This window comes from Hemicordylus capensis, chromosome 8, assembly GCF_027244095.1.
Source record: "Hemicordylus capensis ecotype Gifberg chromosome 8, rHemCap1.1.pri, whole genome shotgun sequence".
In the NCBI taxonomy this organism is placed as follows: domain Eukaryota; kingdom Metazoa; phylum Chordata; class Lepidosauria; order Squamata; family Cordylidae; genus Hemicordylus; species Hemicordylus capensis.
Window position 1 is genome coordinate 7,391,170 of NC_069664.1, and position 12,382 is coordinate 7,403,551.

At 47.9% G+C, this 12,382-nt stretch overlaps 1 protein-coding gene across 2 annotated transcripts in view; it reads right to left on the reverse strand.

The window, feature by feature from the left end:
• The window catches only part of PDLIM2 (PDZ and LIM domain 2), a 66,541-nt gene that overhangs the window by 44,434 nt on the left and 9,725 nt on the right, over positions 1–12,382 (reverse strand). For both annotated transcript variants that reach the window (XM_053268975.1, XM_053268976.1), the window contains exon 2: positions 2,472–2,610. In XM_053268975.1, the coding sequence (XP_053124950.1) occupies positions 2,472–2,564 (93 nt within the window). In that variant the 5' untranslated portion in view covers positions 2,565–2,610. The remainder of the gene's footprint in view (positions 1–2,471; positions 2,611–12,382) is intronic.

A 12,382-nucleotide genomic window follows, 5' to 3' on the forward strand; every position in this document is an offset into this window, starting at 1 on the left:
AAGACAAGTCCCTGTGTTCCTATACGAGTGCTCCTATCCAAGCCAATGGTTTGTAGACCTCTGTGCTTAGGCACAACACATTCTGCTCCCCTACGCACGCAAGTCAAAAGGCAAGTAAATTCCTTCGGTCAACACTGGTATCTAATAAGGGAGAGTCAGAAAGAAATACATCCCACTCCTGCTGCTTGCAGCCATCATGAATAGCCCTAGAGACCTCAAGTCTATTCCCAGGGGGCAGGTTTCTTGAGAAGATGGTAAACAGGATCTGTTATTAGGCTGAAGGATCACGCTTGGCTCAGTGCCCACCACAGAAGGAGGCAGCTTCCTTTATAGCCTCTGCCCCACACATCTATGGAGCCCTCGAAGGCAGCAAAAATGCTCAGCATTCCAGGATGTCCTGCAAAGCCCCACAGACAATTGGAACAGCCATGCCGACAGACCTCCTCTCTCCCAGCTCTCCAGAGGAAATTCCACTCTTCGCTCAGAGTTCCCAGCAAGGCAGGATGCACTAAGCTCGAGGGAATAGAGTACTCCCTTGTCCAAGAACCTGCTGCGGCTTACAGCTGCAATTCAGGCCATTTTCTCTAGCCCTGTGGGTCAAGGCAACTGGCGCACCAAAACTCTGGCTACCACCAGTGACCTTATCCATAACACCTCTTCCACATCAGAGCTTCCAAACCCCATCTTAAGATAACATGGATATATTTGGGTATATTTGGGTATATTTGGATATATTAAGCCCATCTTAAGATAACATGGATATATATTATCCATAACAACCCCACATCAATTCTGCTTAATTGCTTTGCATTACTGAAATAAATATCATGCCCACTCAAGATTTCAGAGAAGCTCTTTTGCCTGGTTCATCACTTTTGGAGACTCCTTTCACAGTCACATGGGAAAGTGCCTTCTCCATGGTTGCCCCACCATATTATGGTGGAGAGGAGAGCTGGTCTTGCGTTAGCAAGTATGACTTGTCCCCTTAGCTAAGCAGGGTCTGCCTTGGTTGCATTTGAATGGGAGACTAGAACTGTGAGCACCGTAAGATATTCCACTTAGGGGATGGATTTGCTCTGGGAAGGACATCTAAGTTCCAAGTTCCCTCCCTGGCATCTCTCTCCTGAGAGAGATTCCTGCCTGCAACCTTGAAGAAGCTACTGCCAGTCTGAAGACAATACTGAGCTAGAAAGACCAATGGTCTGACTCAATATATGGCAACTTCCTATGTTCTTATGGAACTCTCACCCACATGAGATACATCTGTCCCCTCCTCTGTCTTTCAGCAGAAGTTGAAGGCTTCTTTTTTCCATGTGGCTTTCAGATGTTTTTGTTTGTGAGGTCCTGCTTTGGGAACTTTGCTGAAAAGTCGTATGTAAGTATCTTAGTAGCAGCAGCAGAGGTCCCTGTATCTCATTTTCCGTATAGTCTTTCTACATATTTTATCTTCTACATTCTGCTGCTATACAATTTTAAATTTTTGTTTATGATCTTTTAGAATGGTGTTGTAAGCCATCTTGTGAGGAAGAGGGAGTAACCAATTTGAAAATAAACTGGACTTAATCACACTCTGCAGCCAAAGTTCCTCAATACCACCTGTATCCTCCTTGGTTTGGACTCAGTTGGGTGGGGGGGAGGTAAGGTGGCTTTAAGACCACTTTTGTCCTCCTCTTCAGATACCTTCTTCCTAGTCCCAGGAAGCTCAACTCATCCCTGTCTCCTCCTTGACCTCCCTGCCAGAGCTCTTAAACAACCACTACATGCCCCTGGTGGCACAGTGGTAAAACTGCCGCCCTGTAACCAGAAGGTTACAAGTTCGATCCTGACCAGGGGCTCAAGGTTGACTCAGCCTTCCATCCTTCCGAGGTCGGTAAAATGTGTACCCAGAATGCTGGGGGCAATATGCTAAATCATTGTAAACCGCTTAGAGAGCTTCCAGCTATAGAGTGGTATATAAATGTAAGTGCTATTGCTATTGCTACACAGCATTTGACCCACACACCACAATCCTGTCCTTAGGGAGCCATTCCTGGCGGCAGTGCTGGGTGAGTCAGACATCCCAACACTGCTCTTTTCATTCATTTGTGTAATATTAATTCAACACATTTAGATCTACAAGTTTGCTCCTGTCTATTACGAGCTTGTGCATACTTTTTCCATTTCTCTCACGTGCAAATAACTGCTTTTTCCAATTATGAATTCATGGCTCTCTTTCATTTCTGAGCCAAACTAATGGTCCGTCCCAGCTAGCATCCCATCGACAGAAGTGGCACAAACTTGGCAAAAGCAGACAGAGTCACACCCTCTATTAGTAAAGTGGGCACGTGGGTCTCCTGCAATGGAAGACACGTTCTGCTACACTGTCTGGACTATCAGTGGGAGGGGACAGGAGTTCAAATGCCAGCATTAGTCACTGGAACCCAGTCCTGCTCCACAACTACCAATCAGAACATGGAGGAAGAGATACATACCTTAGACACCACAATGGGCTTCCTGAAGTCTCTTCCCCCGGTTATACGGAAGCCCCAGGGGGCTGGGCCCATGAGAGTCACGCTCACCGACATGGTAGCTCCACCAGCAACGGGAAGGCAACCAAGGCACCCCGTGGACCTGAAAAGCAAACACAAGGGAGACGCATGAGCCCTTGAAGAAATGTGAGAATGCTAAAGCACTTTATAGGATGAAGAGCATGCTACAGAAATGCCAATTCATCTCATTAAGCAGATGCTTGCAAGTCAGAAGATCAGGAAGTCTTTTGGCCACAAAAAAAGTCAGCTACCTACATAAACAACATGGGGTTTTTTGGAGCCAGACACTCACAGATTTCAACCGCAGCAGCAACTTCTCGGAGATGGCAGAGGCTGCTGCTGCAGATCCCTGTGAGCTGCTGGTTCCCTCGTTGCATTGAGTAATCAAACATTTCTGAAGACAACTGGCAATGGAAAGTGTCAGAATTGCGCCTAATTGGCAAACAGGATGACATTAACCAAAAATACTCATTTCTCTCTCAAAACTAGCCAACATGCCTCCAAATTTTTCTCCTGCTGTGATTGAGAACCCAGCATCAGGTTCTTCGATACTTGCAATTTCCCTTGCAAAGTTGGAAATACAGTTCTGAGACTCCACACTCACGAGAACCCCACTACTCCTGGTCTGTCAGGAAGAAGACCCTCAAACCCACAAGATACTCCTTTCAGTTTCAGGCACACCCTCAGAAGATTTCAGAAGGCTGCAGGTTCCCAGACCTACTTCGACAATTGCCCAAAGTGAAGCACGGCAACTTTCCCGAAAGAGATGACTCCACTGGCTCAAAGGCTTCGATTCTCTCATGAGCAGTGAGTAGCACTGAGTATCTTCAGAAGGGGAACTGGAAAACTGAAAGCTGGTTGTTCTGAGGCACATGGTGTGACGAAAATTTGCCTTCCTGTTGCAGGCCTCACATCCGCCAAGCTGTGAAGCCTGCAAGTTCCTCCTTGCTAGCCACAAATACCTGCCTGGGAAACTAGCTCAGTCAATCAATATTTCAGCCCAGTGATATTAAAATAAACTAGTTTCAACCACAGAACAACGAACAAGGTTTAACTGGGTAAAATGCTTGTAGGAACAGAAGCAACCAGAGATGTGTTCTCCAGTCAACGCAGGCAACTGTCCAGATAGCAGCTGACTCAGGGCACTGACGCATTGGGCCAGAAGTAAAACTTGAGCATGGTTATTCCACAAGGCACTCTAGGACTCACATTTGACTTGCAAGAAGCGATTCTGATCAGTTGCAACAGAGCAAAGTGTTGGGTTTGGTGAAGGAAAACCTTGGTTTAAGTCCCTGCTTGCTCGGCCAAGGACATTGGGCCAAGATCCCTCTCTCAGCCTAAGTTACCACGCAGAATTGCTGAGAAGCAGAACAAGCAGCATACACTGCAATACTGCAAATATGTTTGGGGACCAAACCATTGCAGTGCACATTCTTACTCTTTCCAACCACAATACTTCTCTGCCGCCGCCAGGTTGGTACATGCAACTATCAGCTGCACCTTCACCAACCTTGAGAAAGGACAGGAAATACATCGAATGAAAGCAGGCCCAGATATATTGTAGTTCACCCACACTACCACCCACTAACCAAGGGGATAGTGCTTCTCTCCGCTTCCAACCTCTTGCAATTTTATATTGGAATGTTAGTATTTTCCCGTGTTAACATATTTATTGCATTGTCGTCTTACAGCTTCGCCATGTCAAGAGCCTGTAGGCCGAGCAACACAGTCTATTTTCCTTCTCAAATGTTCTGAATAATTCTGGAAATTAGATAGGAAATTAGGGGGGAAATCTGAAGTCACTGTAAAATCCTAGGGGCAGAAACCATTTGCCATAAAGTGCTAGGTGCATTTGATGGTGCTATATACACAATAATGCTTAGGGAAACATTTAGTCAGTTTGTCAGAGCAACAGATCTGCAAACAGTTTCAAATCAACCCAGAATGTATTCCTGGCTAAAACTGGGCAGAAGCTTCCAAAATATTGTATTGCCATCTTTACGAAAAATGCTACAGGTGGGAGGTACCATTTTTGGAACACAGGAAGCTGCCTTATGCCAAGTCAGACCATTGGTCCTTCTAGCTCAGTATTAGTCCACACCAGAGGCGTAGCAAGGTTGGAGTGGGCCCAGAGACAAGATTTTAAAATGCACTCCCCTCACTGAAGCTCAGCTGAGGCTGAATAGTGGTAACAAAAAGCATAGTAAAAATTACCTCTCTCTCTCTCCTCCTCCTATGTGCCACAATAGATCCTCCTCCTAAATCATTTTAAAAAACATTTTGTAAATTGTGGATGATGCAAGTCATTTGATGGTCCTAGAGAAAGACATGATGTTCTGGTAGCTCCAGGTCTTAACACTCACATCCATTTCGGAGGATGAATCCAACTGAAGGAAGCCCGGGTGGGTGCGCGGCGGGGGGAGTCAGTCATGTGACTTGCCTCGGGGGGGGGAAGGCAGTGGGCCCCCAGACAATTGTCTCCCCTTGCCCTATGATAGTTACACCCCCGGTCCACACTGACGGGCAGCAGCGCTCCAAAGTTTGAAGCAGGAGTTTTTCCCAGCCTAACCTGGAGACAGAGGCGAAATATCGCAGAGGCAATTGCCTACAGTGGCAAACACGAGTGGAGCGGCAAATCCTGAGGTGGGGAAAAGTTTATTTTTTACTTTTAAAACTCTCCTAGTGAGTCTGCCTGCCTCCCAAATCCTGTGGGGTGCTTGCATTGATGGCGGCAGAGAGAGCAGCAAGGGACCTCCTCACACGGGCCTTCCTTCCTCCCAAATGACTGAGGGCTGATTCTGGCCCTCTGCATATGAGCAGAGGGCCAAAACTGGCCTGACCTGTGTCATTTGGGAGGAAGGCAGGCCCGTGAGAGGAGGTCTCTTGCTGCCATCTCTGCCACCGTCAGCTCAAGCGTCCCACAGGATCTGGGAGGCGGGAGTCCTCTAGGAGCTCTCGCCGCTGGCTGTCCCTGCTGTGCTGCCACTGTACAGCGGCCGTTTTATAAGTATAATAATAATAATAATAATAATAATAATAATAATAATAATAAACTCCAACCCTCCAGCCCAGCAGCAAACCTTGGCGGCCTATGGGCGGCAAAAACCATAATCCAACCCTGCCAGGGAGTGAACCTGGAATCATCTGTATGCAATTCCACCGATCTGTGGCCCCATTCCTTAAGGCAGTGGTTCCCAAACTGGGAGCCTCCAAATGTTGCTGAAGTACAACTCCCATCAGCCCCAGCTACCACTTATTGTGGCTGGGGATGATGGGAGCTGTAGTTCAGAAGCATCTGGGGGCTCCCAGTTTGGCAACCACTGCCTTAAGGGGAATATTTTACAGTCTCACCTGCAGTCTCCCATCCAAATCTATTTGAGGACTCACATCTTAATCAGCCATTAAAATAATCCTTAAGACTTTTTTTTGGGGGGGGGGCTGACTTTTAGTAATCTTTGAGTGTGTTTAAACTGTTTTAATTCATAGTCGTTTTAATAGTTTGTTTTTATTGTGTTTGTGTTGTATTTAGCCCCTGCTAACTTGGCAGAGAGGCACCTTTTAACATGGCGATTCTCTTTATTTAGCAGGGGGAGAGCAACTGGCTCTTTCCACCCCCAGCACAGTACCTGCGGTCTGTTGCTGGTGTCTATCATATGTTTCTTTTTAGATTGTGAGCCCTTTGGGGACAGGGAGCCACCTTATTTATTTATTATTTCTCTGTGTAAACCTCTCTGAGCCATTTTTGGAAGGACGGTATAGAAATTGAATGAATGAACGAACGAATAAAAATATTTACTGTTGTGAACCGCCTAGAGCCTCCGAGTCAGGCAGTATATAAATTAAAGAAAAGAAAATAAATAAATGCAAACCAGCAGACCCTGCTTAGCAAAGGGGACAATTTGTGCTCGCTACAACAGAGCAGCTCATTCCCTCTTGCACAAGTCGGGAATGTTTCATTTAACATCATGCCTGCAACATGTACGCATCATCTAAAAACAAAGAGGTTTTCAATTAATGTATCCTATGTTAATTTATGTAGATGTAATCAATTGGTAGGCTCATGAGTAATCAGCTAAGATTTCCTTTGATCAAGGGACAGTCTTTGTAATAATGAGCATTAACTTGGTGCTAGCAGGGAACGTACAAGGACAGAGGCTGTCCGACCCATCCTGGGTATAAGTACCATGGCATTACAATAATAGTGCTGGACTAGGACCAGGGAGACCCGAGTTCAAATCCCCATTCAGCCACGATACTAGTTGGGTGACTCTGGGCCAGTCACTTCTCTCTCAGCCTAACCTACTTCACAGGGTTGTTGTGAAAGAGAAACTCAAGTATGTAGTACACCGCTCTGGGCTCCTTGGAGGAAGAGCGGGATATAAATGTAAAAATGTAAAAATAAATAAAATTAAAATAAAATAAAATAAATAGTGCTAATGCTACCCATCTTCCCATTCCTCTCCCACAGACAGAACAATGGTGTCTTATTACCTGTGCTTTGGGCATGTTAACTCCTAACCTTGGCTCCCAGCTGTAAAACAAGGACAACGGTGACCCTATTTTTGAACTATAATAAGTGACATAATGATAAAAACAGCATAGAAGGAAGCTAACAGAATGGTTATCAATCAAAATAATAACCATCATAATTACTGAACACAGCAGACAAGACGACCCTCCCGGGCATCCGAGTTAAGGCTGGCTACAATGAAATAAAACTTGTGGTTGCAGCAGAGTCTAGTCGGAGGAAACAGAGGGCTGATTCATACATTCATGTATGCCACTTGATTCCTCTGACCAGCAACGGAATACGTGCATCCATTCCACAGAAGTGCATCGCCGTTTGAGGTCATATACCCAAGTTCCACCTGCAGCATTTGATTTCCAACTGCCCATTCAAGGATGCCCGGCGCCGCTTGGATCTGCTGCAGTCACTGAATGGTGACCCTGCAGAAGAGAATCCCTGAGACGCCATCTGATTTTCTTACTTCCAAGGCAGCTGGAGTCTTCTGCACTAAGCAGTCATGTGCATCTTAGCCAGGGGAAGTCAAGGCATAACAGCATGAAACAGGAGGGGGCTAGCATCAAAGGGGTGAGGGGAGGCCCAGTAGGCACGGACCTAGCTAATGCCAGAGGAAAGCAAAACAAGGCAAACTTCAGAAGCCAGTAATACACTAGAATTGTAATGGGAATATGAGTAGGTTATGGCAAGAGAAAATGCCCACCCCTAGTTGTTTGCAGAGTTCTGCAGAACTCAAACTTTCACGGTTTAATGCTTTGGAATTATTGAGTTGGTTCTAATAGGGGGTATTAGCCACCGAATGGAGCAGCGGAGAAATGACTTGACTAGCAAGCCAGAGGTTGCCGGTTCAAATCCCCCTGGTACATTTCCCAGACTATGGGAAACAACTGTATCGTGCAGCAGCGATACAGGAAGATGCTGAAAGGCATCGTCTGATACTGCATAGGAGGCAGCAATGGCAAACCCCTCTTGTATTCTACCAAAGACAACCACAGGGCTCTGTGTCCACCACGAGTTGACACAGACAGACGGCACACTTTACAAAAGGGTTATTATCAGCTGCGGTGGCCCAGTGGGGTAGCAGCTTGCCTAGAGAGCAAGAGGCTGTTAGTTCAAATCCCCACCGGTGTGCTTCCCAGACTGTGCCTACTAGATATATATTTGTAGTCACCTATTATAGGGCAGCAGCGATATAGGAAGGTGCTGGAGGCGGATGCTCACTTCAGTGACAACGGCAAAGGCATCATCTCATACTGCGTGGGAGGAAGGCAATGGTCAACCCCTCCTGTATCCTACCAAAGAAACCACATGGCTCTGTGGTCGCCCAGAGTCGACACTGACTAGACGGCACAATCTTTCTTTCTTTAATAGGGGTATTGCCCTACTTTGGATTGTGGATTTTTCTTCCAAATGGACCAGTAAGGTGACCTGTGGTTTTCTTGATGACTAGCAGGGGCATAAACCTCGTGGGGGCAGCAGGGTTCAAGCCCCCTCCAGGTTTTCCCAGAGAGGGCAATGCCCCTGCCGGGCTGCCATTCATTTAAAAATATTCTAAAGTATCTTTTCTATTTTTAAAAAAATATGCAGAGCAGCATACAACAAAATAAAAATATTTAAGACAACAGTCAGCCACAGGAGATTAAAGCAATATTCAGAACTGCACTAAAAGCAATCGTTTCTATACGGACCCGGGAGAACAAAAAGATGTTCTCCAGGCACTTGGACAATTGCATAAGCAGCACCAAGCGAGCGGTTAAGCACAAGATTCACCCTTAACCCTAAGCTGCAACAGGGGACCACAATGTTACTTTTATTATTTAGTGCATTTCTCTCTGCCCCGCCCTCCCTTCTCTGTCGGTCTTTTTGTCTCTCTTCAAAGGACAGACGTGGTGCTCAACTCACCCCAGCCAGGTCACGACCCACCACTGGAAGAGCTACAATTAAAGGATGGGGAAGTGTGTTAATAGCAGGGGACAGGACTGGGAATGAGGCGGCAGGAAGAAGGCAGGAAAAGGTTCACAAGAGGGAAAGTCTTGTCATGGCATTGAGGCAGGCAGCGGCAAGAACGGAGAGAGAAGTCCCTTGAGCAGCAAAGAAGGAGCTCATTATGGGGTGGGAGCAGAGCCTAATTCTAGCCAGGCAAGTGTGGTGTAGTGGTTAGAGTGCTGGACTAGGACCGGGGAAGTAAAGGAAGTGTGCTGCTGAGTGGGTGTCGACTCCTGGCGCCCACAGAGCCCTGTACGTGTCTTTGGTAGAATACAGGAGGGGTTTGCCATTGCCGTCTCCCGCGCAGTGTGAGATTATTATTACTACTACATTTATATCCCGCTCTTCCTCCAAGGAGCCCAGAGCGGTGTACTACGTACTTGAGTTTCTCTTTCACAACAACCCTGTGAAGTAGGTTAGGCTGAGAGAGAAGTGACTGGCCCAGAGTCACCCAGCAAGTCTCATGGCTGAATGGGGATTTGAACTCGGGTCTCCCCGGTCCTAGTCCAGCACTCTAACCACTACACCATGCTGGCTTGGTAGAATAAAGATGATGCCTTTCAGCATCTTCCTATATCACTGCTGCCCGATGGAGGTGTTTCCCATATCATTGGGGATTCGAACCGGCAACCTCTGGCTTGCTTGTCAAGTCATTTCCCCACTGGGCCATTAGGTGGCTTGCTAGGACTGGGGAGACCCGAGTTCAAATCCCCATTCAGCCATGATACTTGCTGGGTAACTCTGGGCCAGTCACTTCTCTCTCAGCCTAACCTACTCCACAGGGTTGTTGTGAAGAGAAGCTTCACGATGTACACCGCTCTGGGTTCCTTGGAGGGAGAGCGGAATACGAATGTAAATTAATAAATAGGAGGGGAAGGAAGGTCCCCCTTAGAGCCCTGAGCAACTGCCAGCACCAGACACTTGTGCCAGACCGTAATGCTCCCCAGGCATCAGGAAGCAGGGTGGTGGAGGGTGGAGAGAGAGAGAGGGAGAGCACACACATAAACCAAGGGCACGGCAGGAAGTCCACAGGTCTGATTCATACATTTTGCGGCTGGGCGATTTGCAGCTCAGCAGAGGCTCTCAGGGGAGGATGCCAGGCGGACACACGGAAGAGCAGACTGCCACCTGCTCACGCAAGGCACTGGGGCAGAGAGGGGGAGAGACCGTACTGGCAAGCGCCCAAGTCAACTCTGAACTAAGTCTCTACACCCACCGGAGGGACTTCCGGGGAGGGGGGAGATGCAGGAGGGAGAGAGAGGAAGCCTCTTTGCTTTGGTTCCCTGGATTATAGCCCCCACACCAGTTCCTTCACCCCAGACACCATCCTTGGGTGCTCTCCTGCCCCATCTCTCTGCCAGGTGGCACTTAAAACCAGAAATCTAGGTTAACTGGGCAGAGCGGCATCTGTCTAAGCAGAGGCTCTTATATTGGGCAGGGGGAAGAGATGTGTCCCTATTCAACCCCAACATTTCGTCCCACCCAGTGACTGTTGCTAGCTTTTGACTTTATTTTCAGGTTGCGAATCCTTTGGGGACACGGAACCACCATTTTATCCCCCCTCACCGCCCGCTGCATAAATAAACCCACTTTGAGAAAGCTTTATATAAACAAGTAAGAACAGTAAACAGCCAGGGAGCATCCAACTCTGCAGCCCTGCTGAAGCGAAGGGTGTGGACCTGAAGGAGGTTACTCGGACGGGCGTGAGACTGTCAGGAGCCCCATTTAAACCACTCTAAAGCCACGTAAGCTTCCTAGAAGAAGAATGGGAAATAAATGAAGCCCGGAAGGGTGAGCAAGCTAGGACTAGCCAAACAGAATGAGGAGGGGGTGGAGAGGGAGCAAGTCCGCATGAAACCCACCTTGTCTTTGCATTCATGACTTCCCAGACTCACAATACCTTTCCCTAAAAACAGCCAACGAGAAAACAACCCCCCCAAATCCCAGACATGCAGAGAGAGGCTTCGGGGAAAGAATTTCCTGCATTTCCCTGTCTTTGTGTCAGCAGGAAACTACTACCCCTCCCAAAGCCAGGGACACAGACGGCCTCTGTATAACAAGGCTTCCCTCACTTGGTGTGTGTGAGGGGGTGGATTTTCTCTTACAAAACCTTGCGATTGGGGTCAAGGGGTAAACACAAGGGGGAGAGGCCCTTCAAGAGCGACAGAACAGAGTCACAGCCACGCACAAGGTTATGTTCCCACAAACAGCTCATCCAGAGGCTAAAGCCTTTAAATGGCATTTCATTCTCCTCCTTGTTCACATGGCAGGCGGGAGTAAAGCAAGGTCTGCTTGAACTTAAACACACAAACACACACACACACACACACACACACCACGCTCTCCTCTAACTTGCTTCCACTTAACAAGTGGCAGGTGCGGCTTGGGGTATGTTGGTGAGCAGCCATGGAGTGATGCCGCATTCTTCAGAAAAGCCCTCGCAAAAATATCCACCGGCTTGCTTTTGTTTACATACAGATCCAGACTCAGGTGTGCTTCACACAGGCAAGTGGATACTTGGGGAGAAGAGAAACAAGGGAGGGGGAGGGGGAGGAGAAGCTGCCTCAGTGCCCCACAAGCCAGAAGGCCCCCAACATACTGGCTCACAACTCAAAGCATGGCGGGAGGGGGCAGGGACCCACAGATTTAGGCTCCCTAGCCCTTGTCGGTGGTCGCCACCAATCCCCTCTCTTCCCTCAGATCCTTTTTCGGCACATGCAGAAGAGAAGCTCAGAAATGCCAGTGGAAATAAGATCAGCAGAGAGGAGAACTGAGCGCTGCTGGGTGTCCTGCTCGCCAGAGGGCTGGGGGCACCCACCACTGGCAAGTAGATTTGCGCTACTGCAGCAGGAAGCTGTATGCGGTGGCGGCAAGCAGGCGAGGGCCTGATCTCCTCTTTCTCTCTTTGAAGACCCTGCTCCCCTTCCCCGCAGCGCTTGAACCAGTGCACGGACCTCGGTTTGTGGACATCCCTACTCTCTGCAGCCCTGAAGAGTCAGGCAAGATTTGTAGATTGTTGGGGCTGATTTGGAAGAGTCCTCACGGCAATGTAACTTTTTCTCCATCTGCTGCTGAGAAGGTTGTATCATCATCTAGCACAAGAAATCGCAGAGCAGGGGCTGTAATCAGAGAAGTGCAGTACCGCCACCTCAGAGCCCACTGGCTATTGTGGCTGGGGACGATGATGATGATTTATTAAATTTATACCCCACCCAAACTTACGTCTCTGGGAGGCCAAAAACAATTAAAACACATATACAAGTTAAAACAATACAGTAATTTAAATGGGATGGGAGTTGTGGTCCAACAACATCTGGGGACCCAAGTTTGGGAACCCCCAGACATC